Source organism: Falco peregrinus, chromosome 4 (genome assembly GCF_023634155.1).
Source record: "Falco peregrinus isolate bFalPer1 chromosome 4, bFalPer1.pri, whole genome shotgun sequence".
In the NCBI taxonomy this organism is placed as follows: Eukaryota; Metazoa; Chordata; class Aves; order Falconiformes; family Falconidae; genus Falco; species Falco peregrinus.
The window spans coordinates 113200022-113218902 of NC_073724.1; the positions used below are offsets into that span (position 1 = coordinate 113200022).

General features: G+C 41.1%; 1 protein-coding gene across 1 annotated transcript in view; it reads right to left on the minus strand.

Moving 5' to 3' along the window:
* Nucleotides 1-18881, minus strand: part of TMEM135 (transmembrane protein 135) — a 189443-nt gene that overhangs the window by 54873 nt on the left and 115689 nt on the right. The window contains exon 6 of the mRNA XM_005232203.4: nt 13756-13802. Coding sequence (XP_005232260.1) covers nt 13756-13802 — 47 coding nt within the window. The remainder of the gene's footprint in view (nt 1-13755; nt 13803-18881) is intronic.

Below are 18881 nucleotides of genomic sequence, written 5' to 3' on the forward strand. Positions count from 1 at the left end.
AGGTGATTGGTGGCAACCAGCATGGCTTCACTAAGGGCAAATCATGCCTGACAAATCTGGTGGCCTTCTACAATGGGGTTACAGCGTTGGTAGATGAGGGAAGAGCAAGTGGTATTATCTACCTGGACTTGTGCAAAGCATCTGACACTGTCTCGTAGGACATTCTTGTCCCTAAAGTGGAGAGACATGGGTTTGACAGATGGACTGCTCGATGGATAAGGAATTGGATGGATGGTCACACTCAAAGAGTTACAGTCAACGGCTCAATGTTCAAGTGGAGACTAGTGACAGGTGGAGTTCTTCAGAGGTTGGTATTGGGACCAGCCCTGTTTAACATCAGCCACATGAACACTGTGATCGAGTGCACCCTCAGCAAGTTTGCTGATGACACCAGGCTGTGTGGTGTGGCTGACATGCTGGAGGGAAGGGATGCCATCCAGAGGGACCTTGACAGGCTTGAGAGGTGGGCCTGAGTGAGCCTCATGGAGTTCAACAAGGCCAAGCGCAAGGTCCTGCATGTGGGTCAGGGCAATCCCAAGCACAGACACAGGCTGGGCAGGGAATGGATTGAGAGCAGCCCTGAGGAGAAGGACTTGGGGGTGTTGCTTGACGGCAAGCTCAACATGACCCAGCAATGTGCACTCCAGCCCAGAAAGCCAGCCGTCCCCTGGGCTGCATCACCAGCAGCGTGGCCAGCAGATGAAGGGAGGGGATTCTGCCCCTCTGCTCTGCTCTGGTGAGACCCCACCTGCAGAGCTGTGCTTAGCTCTGGTGCCACGAGCATAAGACAGACATGGACCTGTTGGATCGAGTTCAGAAGAGGGCCATGAAGATGATAAGGGGGCTGGAGCCCCTCTTTTATGAGGACAGGCTGGGAGAGTTGGGGTTGTTCAGCCTGGAGCAGAGAAGGCTCCGGGGAGACCTTAGAGCAGCTGCCAGTGCCTAAAGGGGCCGACAAGGACGCTGGAGAGGGGCTTTCTACAAGGGCAGGCAGTGACAGGACAAGGGGGAATGGCTTTAGACTGAAAGAGGGGAGATTTAGGTTAGATATTAGGAGGAAATTCTTCCCTGTGAGTGTGGTGAGACACTGGCCCAGGCTGCCCAGAGCAGCTGTGGGTGCCCCATCCCTGGCAGGGCTCAAGGCCAGGCTGGACGGGGCTGGGAGCAGCCTGGGCTGGTGGAAGGTCCCTGCCCATGGCAGGGGGGTGGGACTGGATGACCTTTAAAATCCCATCCAACCCAAAGCATTCTTTGATTCCATGATTCTAAAAGCATTAAAACAACTTCACTTTCATCATAGTATAAAAGCAGATCTTTCAAATCCTAATTGACGTGTAAAGTTCCGCAGGAAAACACTGCATCAGGTAACAACGAAAAGTAAAAAAGAAACTCTTACAGTTGCACAGTCTGTTGTTCAGCTCCTTTTCTTTCCCCATTATTCTTCTGAAAATTGCTTAGAAAGAAGAGAGTATTAGGAAACTGAAATTCACGTTCCAACTCTTTCAAAAGGCCAAAATATATTAAAAGTATCCAATTCTACTGAAAAAGAATTCATCTGTTGAGTTAGTGTTTATTTGGTTTAAAACTATCTTGTTATACAACTGCTTCTACACTACTTCCTACCTTAATTCTCTGACAGCAAATCTGCACCCTGCTCCACTTTTTAAAGTTAAATTATGTCCTGTAACAGGAATGCAGGAGAGAGAGCCTTGTGATTTAAGAACTGGACTGGAACTCTGTGGCTCAAAGGCACACAAATTTTGTGTCTGACCTTCTACAGGCGACTTAAATCTTCTCCCTTAGTACTCCATCTGTAAAACGTAAAGTGCCTCAAATGTATGTGAAAGGGTAAGTCAAACAGCTGCCAGATTGTTACCATATAGGATACACACAGGAAAAATCTGACAGAAAAATATTTTTAAATAAGGAAGGAAAAAACGTAACTTTGTATAATGTCTGCCCATAAACTTAGGCAAAATACACCTAACATTTCTGAAATCCTCCAAAAATAAATCCAATCCCTACACCCTGTGAATGGATGTTTTTAGCACCAGGATTAAAGCAGCCAGAAATTTTGTCTGCTCTACATTTCCACTCACAGACCTTGACACTTTAATGCCGGGATCAAAGACAGAAATCAAATCTGTGAAGCTCAATTGCTTTCTCATCATCTGACTTGAAGTTTCAGCCTTGTTCTGGCCAGGGCCTCGGGAACTGGGAGCCAGACGGCTTGATGGGCAGCATTGCCAGTGACCGCATCCCTGCGGAAGGCAGGCCAGGGTGGCTGGGACACAGAGGTCCCTGGCAGCCACAAGCAGCTTATTCGTAAAGCCTGAGAACAATAAGCTATTTCCCCTCTTTTATTTTGCATTAAGGATGACAGGAAGATGATAAAGAGCCAAAGCCCAGACACATCAATATACTCGCAGGACAAAAGCCCTTTGTGATTGACAGACGAAACCTAAAGAAGGGGAGGAGACCCTCGGTTTCTCCCTTTGGGGATGGCTCTGGACAGAGACGCCTGAAATTTTAGCCCTCAAAAGCTTCTCCTGTTACCACCAGATCACCTTGCAGGTAAACACCTCCCTGGTTCATTGAGTCACTGTTACGTATCTGAAAAAGAATCTCCACTGAAAAGTGATAATGGTGGAAAAATACTCCCTATTGTACAGCCATAATTCTTGTACCGCTTGTCTGTAGGCGACGCAATCCCTCTCTTGAGGAGGCTGTGCAACCGGATCCAACTACATGTAAAGCAATCTGTTAAAACGAAGACAAGATTTACTGTTGGAAAGAACAGGTTTAAATAAATTCCAGGAGCCTATGTACCATATGTCCAAAAGTAACCAAACATGGAAAAACAAATTTAATCTCTTCGTAGTTAGTGTTTTCTATAAAAGAGTAAACTTAATGATCTAGCAAATGCAGTGAAATATTGCAAGAACTGGTGTCCCATTTTAACTCCTAAAGAAACTAAGTATTTCCATAGGTGATTTAGTTACATTTTTAATAGCAGATACACAGTACTAAACCCCCTATTTCAGTTGGTTTATAGCATGCAAATTGGCATGTGTAGCATGCAAAGTGGCAATGGAAAACATACAGTACTTTTATTGAGATGTATTCCTTTCTTCCCATATAGCCATAAAACCATTTACATTACTTAACCCATGGGAAACAAGGAAGCAAGCCACCTGAGTTCAGCGTAAAAGTGTTTTGGTTTCCCTCTAAAAGCAGTGAAGGCCAACAAAAGAGAAGTCACCCACTTTAAGAGTATCTTCTTGACTTCTGACATGTGTATTACTAAGGAACAGATGTATCAGCAGATTTCAATATCCAAAGCTGTGACCACAAAAAAAGCTAGGAGAGACAGGAATTAGACAGAACAGCATTTTCTTCGCTCACTGACAGCCAGGAAAGCCTACGCTGCAGCCTTTCTGCCTACCGGAGGATAAAGAGCAGCATGATAACCAGGGAAAAATCAAAACCAGCCTGACTCCAGCCCACACAGTTAATATTCCTTGTTTGGACCTAATCTAAGTGTAGCTTATACCTTCAAAAATGGAGCTAGTTTGAAGACAAGAGTATAATACAACAACAAAATACTTGCCCACTCATTTCAATCCACTATCACCTTTTCAACTTGAAAGACAAAGTAAAAAATAGTATGAAGTGGGACTGGAAAACCTCCTTTAACAACAAAGGTGGTTCAAGGGATTTGAGGCAGTATCTATCTTTTTTTAAAAAAGCCAGAAGGACAATGATCACCTTTATTCTGGGCTATCATTTCAGCATAATAAAGGTTTAGGTAATGCTTGGGCATACAAAAACAGGGTTGAAGACACAGAGTGCTGCAAGAGGGTATAATGTTTCTCTATTAGATCAAGAGGCGGGGAAAAAAAGTGAAAAAAAATGACCTGGTGACTTACAAATTGGCTACTTGGATGATACAATATGCTTTTAAGTAAGTACTCTCTTTGAAGAGCTTTAGCAAAACCAAAGACACAAAGCTGCGCTACAGCCCTTACAATGCAGCCACCCACGTTCTCCCACTCTTAGTTACAGCTGGTACGTGGCTGGTGGAAACCCTGTCCTGCTTGGCCTCGCACTCCTTCACTGCAGATACTGTCCCGTCTGCCCTCCTCATGTTTCTCTTTTCTCCTCCAGTCAAGTCACACAGCTGATAACAGGAGCAGGGGAAGGGGAAGCAGCCGGTTTTGGCACTGGGCACAGCCCAGCAGTAATCCTCAAGTGCATACAGAGTCAAAGGAGCGAGCGGGATTCAAAGAAGACAACCTTTTGAAAGGCACCCGAGGGGAGCATCCCTTTTCCCAGCTGCACCCAGGGCCCTGCCAGAGCCTCCTCCCAGCCCCTTCCCTCCCCTTGGCTCCCCCTGCCACTGCCAACAACCTACCATGACGTGGGGAAAGCGACACAAATCATACGTCTCTGCTGCTAACACCGCTGCTGCCATTGCAGGCTCTATCTCACCTTTCCTGTCCTCTCGCCTGCTTTTCAAAAGATACTGCGGAGCTGCTGGCCGGGACAGGACGATGCAGAGACGGCTCCGGCCACCGGCACGGCTCGGCACCAGGTAACGGCTGCTCTGATTTCTAAGAGATGCTTCTCTTCTCCTAAAACTTACTATCAAAAGGAGCGCTTGAGACACTGTGCAGATATTTACGCGTAGCCCATTGAACACCTCAACCTTATGACACAGACTCTTAGGTGTGGTTGTGTTCCCAGTGATCCATAGGGACGGGCACTCCGTAACCTCCACCTGGGGACAGGTATGGACCTCACGGCATTGCCTGGCGCCATGGCTGACAGAGAAATAACGAGCGCAAGGAACAAAGACCGCTGTGGCATGCATTTCCTTGGAAGAAACTAAACACAACAGGCATCGAGTAATTAACAACCATCATCAAAATGTCAAAAGTTTTCTCTTGGGATATTTTCAGGAATGTAGGCCAGTAACCCCATGTCCCTTAAGACTAAAGTCTGCTTTAGTAACATTTCAGTATTACAAACGTATATTCAGAAGGTAAACGCGAATATTAAATGTTACATTCTAATTCCTAAACTTACTAGGTCATTATCACATACTTTCTCAAGAAAATTTTAACAGCACCAGGAAAACCACGTAGCAAACTGAACATTATTTGACAGATGCCTAATATAAAGGAATACTTCAAGCACTATTACCAAATTGGCAAAAAAAATGACAGACATCAGGTGAGGTGCATGTAAAATTCAGTAACAAGTCAATGACAACATGGTGTGTATTTTTTGAAAGAGAAACAAACAGAAAATTTAAATTTTCTTCCCAGTTCGTAAGCTGCATCTCTAGAACACACCAGAAATATAAATGCTTTCTCTTTTTACTCTTGACAAGGATGTAAAGAGATCACGAAGTTTACTGTAGTCTTGTACTTTATATTACCATACTAATTAAAATAATTTTATTTAGACTTCAGAATGAGGTTTTCAAATATTTCACATAATTATTTCCATGTAGGAAAGCAGTTTCTTCTATGATGTCATTTTCCTGTAACTTCCATCTAAAGATTTTGGTAACAACCTAGAAAAATCAATCCTTAAATATATCCTTTATGTGTTCCCTTCCCTTTTTGCTCTTATTAGCAGGACACAAGGTAATTTTTATTTTCATATTAAAGCCAAAAGTAGTGAAATAGAAGTCTGTGAAATAGAAGGATAACACAAGCCATATATGCAGAGTAAGTCAGAAAAAAACATCTTTCAAGTTATCTCAGCATTTCATTCATTCTAAACACCAACTCTCAGAATAATTTTAATATGTTTTTTAGGTAACTTCAAGGAAAGACATTAGCCTAGATTTATTCCACCTAGGATTATGCAAGTAAATTTGGTGCACGATCACCTGTATCATCAGTTAGAGACAGGCAGTTCTGCAACATAAATTAATCCCACACAAGATGGGAATTGACTTCTTGATTTGCCCGGCTTTTCCTCATATTTCCTAATCAGAACTGATTTCTTTTAATTTTTACGAATGCCACATTGTCCCCTTCCTCCCGCATTACCCAAATGAACAGGTGAGAAACAGTGATTTGTACGTGCAAACATAAGAACAGAGATATAGAAAATGTGGGATTTGCTCATGGACAGCCTCCAGCAGCCACTGCAGATGACTGAATGAAGGTCTAAGAGCATCATCAGGAGAGGGTCCTGAACCCGCTAAAGATTCCCACCGTAATCCTGCTGGGCACTGCAAGCTTGCACGTTAACATACATTTTCTTTGTAAAAACTCTAAGTCTAAATGCTCTTCATACCTGCATGAAAATTGAATCATCTCAAAATCTTGCACTTTAAAAATAAGCCTAAGACGTACCTTTAACCCCACTGTATGGGTTTTGAGATAGAGGAGGGTACACAACTTTCGCTGAGGGGGATCGGTCTCCCTCTCCCGTGAACGCGGCAGAGCCAGGACCAGACCTCTGCCAAACCCAGCAGCCACTTCCCTTCAACCCAACCCCAAAACAATACCACATGGCGTTGCAAGTTTTAAAGAACAAAAAAAGAAAAACTGAAATGCAATGGAAGCCTGGTAACAAGAGTATGAGAGAGAAGAGAGGAAAAAAAAAAAAAAAAAAGTGCTTCATGAAAATAAAAAAAAGTAAAAATACTCTTCCACCTTCTATTCCATTGGTATATAAACAGAAGATAATGTCACCTGTCTACCCATATTTGAATCTGAACCAAGCCTACGCGACTCCAAATGCGGTGCTCTGCCACAGCAGTGTCACCTCTGAGGTTATCTTCTCGCCCGCAACCCCCTCCTGCCATACTGTGCCCTACTTTTGCTCACACTAAATAAAAAAACCCTGTTATTTATTAGCACTTCATAGGAGACTGAATGTTTCCATCTATTCACCAGGTCATCCGAAATACCTCAGAAATCAAAAGTTTCATCACAGTTACCAAAACAATGCTTTGAACCACTAACTTTGAGATGCTTGTATAAGAACAATAAAAAAAAAAAAACCCTATATAAGCACGGAGAGAAATTTTCATCTGCTTTTTGCTTCTGATTTATTACCTAGTAATTCAGCAGCAGAGGACTTCTAATGTACTTCTGTAATTCTATGGCAAATAAAAAAGATTTCAAAATAATCTTTGTAAGAAAGGGGAACATTATCGGATATCCATAGAACAGCAACTCTGGCTGTTGAGCTTGCTCATTCTACAGTAAAAAAAGACAGTAGCATTAAAAGGCAAAAGTATCTTTCGAGTAGTTGCTTCTGTACTAAAGGGAGCTTAGCTGATTAAATGAGACATGGTAGCACACATTTTTAAAAGAAAATAAAGGCACTTTGAAATATCATGTCGAAAATACTGAGTAAATTACAGGGTATGTGTTTTTCAGGGAAAGAGTAAATAGCCGTAATTTGGGAGGCTAGAGTTTCATTAATGAGATGGAATAAAGGGCTCTGCAAACAAAAGGACCTTTCTTAAAGGTTTTCAGTGACTTCACACAAGTTTCAATACTCCATCTTAATGGCACTGTATGACAGTGCATCTGCATTTCTTAGATGTTCATTATATTTTCCGTTATCCATTTTCAATCAATAGATAATACATAAACGACATTAAGAGATTCAAGAGCTTTCTGCTCTGAGCTCTGCAAACCCTGAGGTATGAAAAACACTACGTTTTGCTTTACGAAATCACAGCAATAACTTCTGATTGTCTGAAATTATTGTTTCAGAAAATAACATTTTAACATTTATCTCTGTAGAAGGCAGGCTCCATCCTCAACTTATGATCAATCAATCACCAGAAACATCCATCCTCCCATAATAGCTGGTTTCAGCTCGTACGTGGAGCGTTCCTTTCTAGGCTTCAGAGCAGATGAATTAACATACGCCTATTATAAACTGGTAGTATATAGTCTAAGGATTAACTACTATAGCAACCAGTACTGTAGTCTGCCAACACATACTCACCCAAATTGCTGGATTTTCTAAGTTTATGTGGAGAGGATTTATATGTAGGTGTTCATTTATTGTGCAGAGATTGCAAGTTTTCTATTATGTGGATTTCTTCAAATATGTATAAAAGCACAGCCACTGCCTCACCCTTCCAAAAAAACCCAGTGTAATATTCAAAATAAAACTGCTACTAAAATGACATTAATTCAATTGTATTTCACAAGTTTTTATTTTACACATTACAGGATTCCTCCTGCTCATTCATTTTATTCTATTCATTATTATATAATGGTATTCTGGACAGCCACTACCATGAACAACTGAAATAAGATGACATGAAACCATGGTACAATCATAAACTTTCCACCCATAACCTTCATTCCATGCAAACTGTAATTATTATATAAAAAAAAAAAAAAATAGAAGCATTAAAGGAAAAAGTGCTTTTCTTACAAGACACTTTAAAAACAGTGCATGCAAAAACAAATCATACATGACATCATATGACATCACAAATGACTTTTTTTTTTTTTTTTTCGAGTAAGCGATGAGTATTAAGTCCCAGTGGAGTTTAATGTCACCTGAAAATTAATTCCTAAAGCTATGGGAATATTCTCCTCTCCCCAGATGCAGTTCTGCATGTAAGTTTTTTAGGAAGAAATGGGTGGAAGGGGAAAGAATCATGTTTCAACTGTCATTACCTATACGCTTGCACTAAATACACATATGACAGACTGCACTATACAAGTTACTGTATACTGCAACTCTCCATCACTTCCAGTGATGCTGAGCAGAAGCATTTTGAGAAAAAAACAGAGATACAAGTTATAAGAAAAGTACCAGAAAAGGAGGATGGAAGAGAAGAAAGAAAACAAATACTACACTAAAATATGCTTCCTCTGTCTGTAAATATAACTTTGTTGCTTGTCAACCTATCATCTGCATTTCAGCTGCCTTTTTCTTAGTATGTTCTTCTATTTTTCTCATCCGCTGACATGATCTTATTTTTTCTGTCTTCAACCACTTTTTCCTTCCCTCTTCCCACTGTCTTCCTATATTGCTCTTCTGAATTTACCTTTCATTCTGACTCCTGACTTCTGGAGTAATTATTCCTGGTTCTCTTTAACATTTCAGTTCTGTAACCTCACTTCTTAACTCTTGAGATTTAGCACCTTCTTTTTCTTGCTGTCCCCTAGTAGATGCAATAACGTTTGAACAGTCCAACAGAATTTTGGGGAAACTCCAGTGATAAACTTGGTGAAGTTCCAACTATTGTGAAACGTCTGCCCTAGGGATGGGCCAGGAGGATCGGGGGTAGCAAGGCAACATGACATAAGGACAAAGCCTTCCAGGAGAGGGTAAAGGGCATTCATTTCACAGCTGGAGAAACCTTTTCTATATCAAATGATAGGAAGAATATCTGAATACTTCATTTTTTTAATAATAAACTGCCCAGATCTGTTACACAGGCTTCTGAGTCTTTCTGCTGCTTCGGAGGCAGAAATCAGACATGTAACGGTTGCATGAGAGAGAAGCATCAGCAAATTATACCCACCTGGCCAAAGGACCACTACAGATTATTATTTTTTTTTTTTAAATAATTTCAGGTAGGCATTACAGTGAGATATTGAGAAAATTCATTATACTAGAAAAGTAGCTGTTCAAATAAATCGAGAAAAGCTTGTCTACACCTCCACAGACCAAGATTCATGTATCTGTTATAGCAGTACTTCCTAACTGTGGGTAGGAAAATGCCCACATCTGGGGAGAGGTATCATCATGTTACAACGATGTGCCACATTGATTTTGTTCTCTTTTCATGGATAACTACCAAGCACAGCACTTGCCTTCCTCGAAGCAACACTAAGGAAGCTCAGCTTCACGGCAACCTGAAAGATATCCCGAAAGTTGTGTAATGTATAGATGTACCTGAACTCTTCCATGAAGGAAAGAGTTCTGAATTCTCCCTATTAAGCAACTTTTCATCTCCTAGGTTCAGCAAAGATTGCCTTAAGCCATGCCGGTCACTTTAAAATGACAAAAGTCCCTGTGAACGCTGAAGAGCATCTCTGCTTTCCACCTTGCTCAGTCACCCAGCTACCAAGGGCTGAGCTGCAAAAACAGCGGCTAAGTTTAGTTAACCCTGAAGCTGCCAGGAATGCTAGTGCCGACCAGAGTTACTGACTGGGGTCAATCACCACTTTTAAGCTCAGAGAACGCACTCACCTCGGAGAAGACAATTTATATGAACCCAGAAAATACAGACTACTTCCCTTTTATTACCTGCGACATTTGACTTCCAAGCATCAGTCATATTTTGGTAGCACAGAGGTAGACTTACATTAAGTCTCTTCTTAGAAAAGTTTTAAGCTTCAAATTACACCATTCAGATATTGGGATCTTATCTTTCATGATGAAAGGGATTGCATATGCTCTTGGTGACCAGGACAGCTACTGCTCTCAGCACCTTTTTGGACATTTTGGTGCAGCAGGGAGGATAAAAAGCCACCCTGGGAACAGAGCTGTTTGCAGGCAAAGCAAAAGCAAATTTTCTGGTTTTCAGGTCAATAAATGCTTGTTACCAGTGAACAGTTTTATAGTCAATGGGAAGACATTCTATAAGCCAAACAGCTCTGACTTTGAATAAGGTGTTTTTTCTGAAAGTACTAATGTGATTTTGTCAGGCTGACCCACTTATGGAACAGGCTGATGTGATTTTTGAGTCATTAAACAGAGGAAACGCAGGTTCACGGCTCTCCCAATTCCCTTCTGCTTTAGGTGATGAGAGACAGGCAGATTGCCTCCCCAGGACTCTGGATAGATCCACAGAGGATTCTTTCAACAGTGGTCCAGAATCTTCCTGAAGGGGATCAATGATTAATTCATATATAGGATCCGACAACGACCAGCACACAGTCCCATTCCAGATGAACTGGACAACTCTGAGGACGGGTCAAGTGACCCCTCTTCTCCCTGAGCAGCTGGTCTTTTCCTATTTTATTTCTAAGACTAGAAATTGTGGGAAAACCACTTTCATTTGGTGCAGTAGAAGACTCACATTTCTCCTTGTGCTAATTTTCAGAGATGCCCCTGCCTGCCTGGACCGCTGACGTGGTCCCTGTCTCTGCCTGCCCTCCTGTCCCCACTCCATACATTCTACAAGACGTGGCGATTCCTACAGCACAGAGCTGTTGTCTCAATTTTTTTGCAGGTATATCTATCCAGTTGCATTCAACAAAGCACAGCAAAGTTCTCCTCCTCCAAAGACTTCCCTGACCGCTTTCTTTGACAGCTTATTACATTAAGTATTTCACAACGTGACAGCCACTGACGTGCACCAAAAAAGTGAAAGATGCTCAGGAAATCAAACAGTCCATTCCTTTCCCTAACCAGTAACACCCAAGTTATCCAAAATCTGTTCCTACAGATCTGAAAGGACAGACCATCTGTAGACTTGCTGGGGAAACTTTTTGCCGTTTCCTTCTTAAGATTTCCTTCCTCGATATCTAAGTGAGTTCATCCCTGCTGCAATTTATTATTCTAAGAAGAAATGTCTTGCTCTGTTATCTCTTCTCCTTTTTATCACAGCCAGCAAGAACAGACTATTTATTCTCTTCCTCTTTTCAGCAGTCTTGCACATACTTGAAGACAGTCATTCCATCCCACTGTGGTTTTTTTTTTAATTAAGCAAACACGATCCTTTTAAATAAGCCATCTTTTCCAAACTCCGGATCATCTCTGAGGTTTCTCTGACCGTCCCGACATGTAACCTTCTTGACATGTAACAATCAAAAAGGACATAAAACTGCCCTGAGAACTTCTTCAACTTTAATAGCAACAAAAAGACAACTTTATATACCTCACGAGCCCTATGCAACCCGTTTCGGTGACGTTACTGACTTACAGGCAGCTGGCAGTGTGCAACAGCTACTGTTGGGTCTTTTTGCGCTGAACTGCTCCTTAACCATTTAATTCCTCATGGGTGTAAGGATACCACCTTAACCTCGTTACTAAACACCTTTACAGCTTCTCAGGTATCTCCAGCTCGTGTTTATCCCAGTCCCAAGTCTGCAGTTGCCACCCAGCAGTTTTACCTACACATGTAATTAGCACTTCCACTGTTATCTTTGTCATTATTTAAATATAAAAATACAGAAACGATGGACGACCTCAGTAGGTGCCTGTCAACACAGTCAATACATCCTGTCCGACAGTCGGCTTCTGACAAGAACTGTGCCCACACACTGTCCAGGGGGTCCTGTGCGTACCCAGAGGTATTTTCACCCAGACCATCTACACTTGGTTTCTTTAGGAAAGTACTACACGAACCACTGTGAAGAAGTTCTAGACGCAACACTGATTACAGTGGGAAAGGAAAAAAAAAAAAATACAAAAACTGGCCCGTGCTAATGATTTTTGTTAAATCTACTGTTAAATCTACTTTCCCTTCCCATTTTTTTTTTTTGGTGTTTACAAACAGATTATTTTTCTTCCCCCTGAGAATTAAACTAAGGACCTATAACTACCTGATCCTCTATTTTAATTCCTCTGTTACAACACCAAAGATAAAGGAACTAAATGTTGCTGATGATTGCTTAAGAGGATTATCCATCAAGAGGGAGCCCATGCAACTGCCAGCGTTGCTGTGTCAGGGCAGGGAGGAATTCAACTACCTTCCTCCAAAATCATACAACATCTATAGCTCTGACCAGCGTTTTAGCACTGTGAGTTGGTTTAATCAGCATTCATACAGACACGTGTCTAATGTTCAACCTCTTAAGTCAAATTTTCTGAGGCTTTTATGCTATGACTCTGGGAAGCAGAAAAAATAAAGCAAGGAGAAGACTGTCAATGCAAGTGGTGGATGAAAGGAGGAATGCTTCTTCAAATCCTCTAAATTAACAGCTCCCCCGTATTCACCGACTCTTCTTGGCTAATATTGGTAAGTAATTTGTAAGTACTGGAATTATAAAAAAACAAGCTGCAGCTTCCAGAGTTTTGCAATTACCAGGGGATCATATGGCCTGAAGAACCCTAGATGGCTACATGCCACGAAATTCTAAGTCAAAGGGCTGTAGTCAAAGGTTACTTTAACAAGCAACTTTCCAGCTTGAGATACAATAAACAAAATTTGAGAGGTCTGGTATTTAAAAGGGAAACACAAACACAAGGTAAATGACTTATTACACATATTTTGCAAACCAAGAGAGAAAAAAGTTATTAAAATGAGTCTCATCCAACCCCACTACTGTATGTTTTGAAAAAGGAATACAACTGATAACTTGTGAAAACATACGTGAAACTAGTTTACTCTAAAATTAAAAGAAGGTACTTGCACCTGCACACATGTCAAATATTTGATATTATTTAGGACTGTAAAAATCTCATTTTCCTGCTCTCCTCTATTTTCACCAGAAGAAAAGTGCTATCTTCCCTGACGTAAGCTATTTAAAAACATGTATGAAAAGCAGTATTTCAGCTGGTTTGATACTACGTAATGTTAGATCTCCAGGGTCTTAATTATGAGATGAGAGGATCTTAAGCAATCAGTATAAACTCTAGAAGATTTAAAGCATTTAACTCAGCATTTCCCTTTTTTAGCCCAGTTATGTTCACAGCACATTTTGTGTTTTTGATGCCACGAAAGCACTCTTACTCAATTCAGAAAGCTTGAGTCAAGAATACGAAAGTTTTCAGGTGAACACCAAAAATCAAGTAAGCTTTTAGAAATGCTGTTTAAAATAATCTTTTAAAATATAAATAGATATACTAGCAACATACCTGAAAAAGAACATGAACAGAGCAGCTGTGATGCAGAACAAAAGGACCTACAAAAAGGAGAAAGAGTGTTATTACATAAAACATCACACTACTGCTGGGTGTTCTGGATCATGAAGATTTTACAACTGTTACTATAAAAGTTACACTTTATTTATACTCTTGATGGGCCAGAATGAAAGGTTGTCTGAATCTACCAAAAAGGATTCCCTTGTTTCTAGTGGACTTTGAGCCATTCCTGTAGAAGTTAAGAAAGAAAAGAAAAAGAAAGAAAAGAAAAAAAAGAGAAATAAAAAAGAGAAAAAAAGAAAAATTAAAAAAGGAAAGAAAAAAAGAGAAATAAAGAGAAAAAAAGAAAATAAAAAAAGGAAAGAAAAAGAAGAGAAAAAAAGAAAAAAAAGGGGGAAAAAAAAGGAAAGAAGTCCAAACCAAGGTAGTGGGACAACAGACACAGCAAATGACGCCCCTTAAAATAGTCTGGAATAAAATAATACAACTTAAAATAATTATGAAACAATAGGATGAAAACAACAAAGCAATAGAATGGAAATTTAAACATTATATTTTGCCTGTCTTTGCTTTTGTGATTTATTTAAATATCATATCACTAGTTTCAGTTTAAAAGGCTGGACATTTAAGGTGTCTGTACAGACAGCTGCTTCTGCTTAACCGCTTTCCAGCAAGTCTGAGAGATGATTCTATTCCCAAGTGAGAGCATCCTTTCTAGCCGTGTATGTTACCGTTAAACTTCCTTGGAATAATCCCATGTTGCCCTAGGTTATCAGTGCGATCACGCATGAGCCAGTGAGCAAACTCAGCAGCTCTCCAGCACGGCGAGGGGAACGTCCTACTTCGTCCTCCCGTCCTCTCTGCTGGGGCTCGGTGCTCTTACCTCCTCCCTGCCACCCACACAGTGATTCACAAACGCCGAAGGAAACTCAAGGAGGAGAAAAAAAAAAAGTAAATCAAAACTTGGGAAAGTGTTCTGCCAATCTGGTAGATAAGGAGATTGCTGGAAGGATGTAAAAGCGCCACAGCAGGCAGAAAGGAAAGGGAAAGAGGAGGACCCCCGTGCCAGGAGCAGAGAAGGGCAGACAGGATGAGGCCATCCTCCCCGAGATATCAACAAGGCACTGCACCTTGGCTGTAGAACTGCTTTGCATACATTATTTCAGGAACAACTAAACCACGCTTTAAATTCATAACCTGCCTTAATCCACTCCCACCTTTGCCAGATACAGCTCAAGAGTGAGAAACAACTGTCTTGTTCTAGACATATGGGCCCATATTCACACCCATCATTCAGGAGGCAAAAATCTTACTGAAAAATTGCCAGTGTGTTAGAGGAACGCTTGCATGTATTTCCAAGGATTGAAAAAGTTTTGATCACTATAGGATGCAGATAGCTTAAGTGAAAAGAAACGGAAATGCTGGCAGCAGAGCGTATTTGAAGGTTATAAACACGCAGAACAGTAGGCTGCTGCGTGCTGATACAGATCAGAAAGTGTGATACAATTTCGAATACACAACACTTACAATGACTTTCAGAAAAAAAAAAAGTATCTTACAATGAGACTATTTCCCTTTTCTAAGTCCTCTGGCATGTGACTTAAAATTAGGTCACACAAGACATTATAACGTTTACTGTGTAAAACTACCCTATTTTTCTTTTCTTTTCCTCCACCAGTACTATTGTATTTTATTATTCTGCATCAAAAATGTGAACATCTGAAATCACTTTATATTAAATCACTGGGGTGAAGTGAGGACAATGATGTATTTCAGTTCAAACTAGCAGCAGAATAGACTTACATTTAAACCCAAGTTCTACTTAAAAAGAGCTGCCCCAACCCTCCAAAGTTCAAACCATATTTACTCATTCAAACAATAATCATCAATTCTCTGGAAGCCATTTCTGGGAGACAGAAGGGACAAGAAGCCTTGACAGCTCAGCAATGATATTGAGAAATAAGTGAGAAATGGCACAGAATTGGTTGGGGGGGTGGGAGGCATAAGGTTTATGCCTTTGCATATTAAAAACATTCGCTTCACTGAAGAGTTTTTCCTCTCTTTTTTTTTTTTCTTCTATTCCTTTTTTGTTTTAAAATCAGTTTGATAACAACTTAGTGAGTGTTTATACGCATCATTAAGATTCCCTCTGAGCTCCCTCTTCTCTAGGGTGAAGCACTCCAGTCCTCTCAGCCTCTCCTTGCACGAGATGCTCCAAGACCTTAATCGTCTTCATGGCCCTTCAGTCCAGTATGTCCATGTCTGTCTCATACTGGAAAACCCAGCACTGGACACAACACTACAGATGCATCCCACCAGTGGTGAGCAGAGGGGAAGGATCACCCTGCTTGACCTGCTGCCAATGCTTCCTCTAATGCAGCCCAAGAGCCCAGCAGCCTCCTTTGCTGGCTCATGTTCAGCTCGGGATGCACCAGGACCCCCAAGCTCTTCTACGCAAAGCTGCTTTCCAGATGCTCCCAGCATATACTGGTGCCTGGGGTTATTCCTCCCCAGGGGCAGGACTGGACACTTCCCTTTGTTGAACCTCCTGAGGTTCCTGCTGGCCCATGTCTCCAGCCTGCTCAGGTCCCCCTGGACGGCAGCACAACCACCTGGTGCATCAACAAGCAACAGAACAAGTTTTGTATCATCTGCAGACCTGCTGAGGGGGCAGCCTCCTGTCTGCTCAGCCAAGCCATTAATGAAGATGCTACTGAGCCCAGTATGGACTCCTGGGTTACACCGCCAGGGACTGGCCTTCCTCTGGCCTCTGTGCTGCTAATCACAACCCTCCCAGCCTGCCAGTTCAGCCAGTTTTCAATCCACCTCACCATCCACCTATCATCAATTTGTCTATAATCTGTACTCTATTTGGAAAAATCTGGGCAACTTAAAATAAGACTTCGCTTAATCAACCTCTATAATTAGCAGATGTCTTCCAGAACTTAAAAACAATCTTTGAAAAAAATATGATGTAGAAGACCTTGCCCGGGGGGAGAAGAGGGAACTGATACTGATTTTTGTAAATTAGAAGTTCAGGGAATATTAGACAACCAGTCCACATCTAATATCCACAACTAGACTAGAATAAATTATTTGAAACAGTCAGTTTATAAACATCTAGATAACAAGACAATAAGAAACAACCAACACAATAAACAAGTAAACGAAAACTACTGTCATTTTCTCCTTTGACAGATGTTTTAAGGAAAGGAGCAGGTGTAACTTCTCTGAACTTTACGCACCTTTGTAGCAGCTGCATGTGTTAATGAAGTGGGCACAGAGCTGCTCAAGGACACTACAGGAGAAAACTCTTAATAGTTAGCAGTTTATTATCAAACTAAAAGGCATTTTAACTGAGGCCACCAAAAAGGTTTTGCTTCCCTCTTCAATAATGATTTGAATGATGGAACAGAGATTATGTCACAAATTCACAAAATCCTTTAGAGGCCAGGTCTTCGTGCAAAGTGATTGAATTGCCCAAAGTCAACAAGATGAAATTCAACAAAAACAACTACGAAGCAGTTGGCAGGAGAAGTCACATACATAAAAACCACGACACAAAACAACTGCGTGGGCAGTACGAGAGTGTAACAAATCCCACAGATCACAAATAAACAGGCACCAGCAATGCAATGCTGTGGAAAGTGTTGCAAAATATTACAGACTCTTTTGGAAGTGGAGGCGGTAAGACACAGCAGGTTATTACAGCAATGAGCTGGTGCTAGCAACACCCCAAAATGGCATTGGGCACTACTGTTACAGAAAAGGACAGAGAAAACAAGGCAGTCCAGAAGAGCACGATGGAAATAGGTGTGTGGCACGTGACTTGCTGGGAAACCGCTTAAATTCAAAATAGAGGTAGCTAGTGGCAAACATGACAACTGTTCCCATATAATTATCACATCCTGGCAAATCTGTCTCATTGAGTAGGGCAGGAGGAAGAGCTAAGTCTACAGCAAACACAACTTTAGGTTAGATATTAGGAAAAGCTCTCTCCACAGGGTAGAGATACACCAGAACAAGTTGCCTGTGAGCTGTAGAATCTCCTTTCACAGAGACGTTCAAGATCATTAGAGGCAAACAGCTCCTCAGAATGGTCTGGGCATGTTTGACACTGGCTCTACCAGCATTTACACGACTGAAGGACAGTAAGATGTGCAGCTAAACCCAAGAGTTTGATATGAAACGCACAACCCGACATGGAAAGCCCGTGACTGTCTTATCATAGCACCAAGAAACAGAAGTCAAATGGTCATCATGTTCCAAAATTAAGCTACTTTCAAAATAAGCCTCTTCTTCAGCTTTTCCCCTTCTATAGATTTTTTTTTGTAGCATGCTCAGTACAATATGCAACACCTATTTTAGATATAAAAACAACTGTACTACAAAAAAGAAAAAAATACTAAGGCCTACAGAGATATAATTCTAAATAGTGAGCCATTTTAAGCCTCACAATCTAGCGAGCAATATGTATCATTTAGGATTTTTCCTGCACGGTCTGTCACTTTTTGATTTACGATAGAGGATCAACAAATTGTGCTTGACAACATACAGACCACGAAACTTTGCAGCTGCAGAAACAGATACAAGCAGAAAACCTACATGTTTCTAATGAGCATGATACACCCTAAATATCTTAACATTTTTAAAGAGATGCACAAGTAAAAATGTCTATGCTGCAGGGCAGCTTAGCATATTTGCTGCGTATGGTGAGCACTGTAATTCATTTGATTACATTTTACTACCCTGTACTATACTAAACCTTAACAAAGAAAAGAAGAAAGCTGCTGACAAAACTTGAGGTGCTTTTTTCCAGATCTCTGTTGGCTGATAAAGCAAATATTTTTTTTTTTTTTTCCCCCAAGAAAGCTTAGCCCTCATATAAACAGCATCACGAAGCAACGTTCAACAGTTCCTGGTTCTGAGCAGAAAACAAAAAAGCTCTGGCTGAAAGCAGTTACCAGCAGCCCCAGTAACACCAGCAGCTGCTCATAAATGACTTGCCCTGGCAGCCAGATAGAAATCTGGGACCAGAGAAAGGAAAAGTAACACTAACAGAACTATTACACCTACTCGAGCCTCATGTCTTCAGACTTTTCATGCATATTACCTAATCC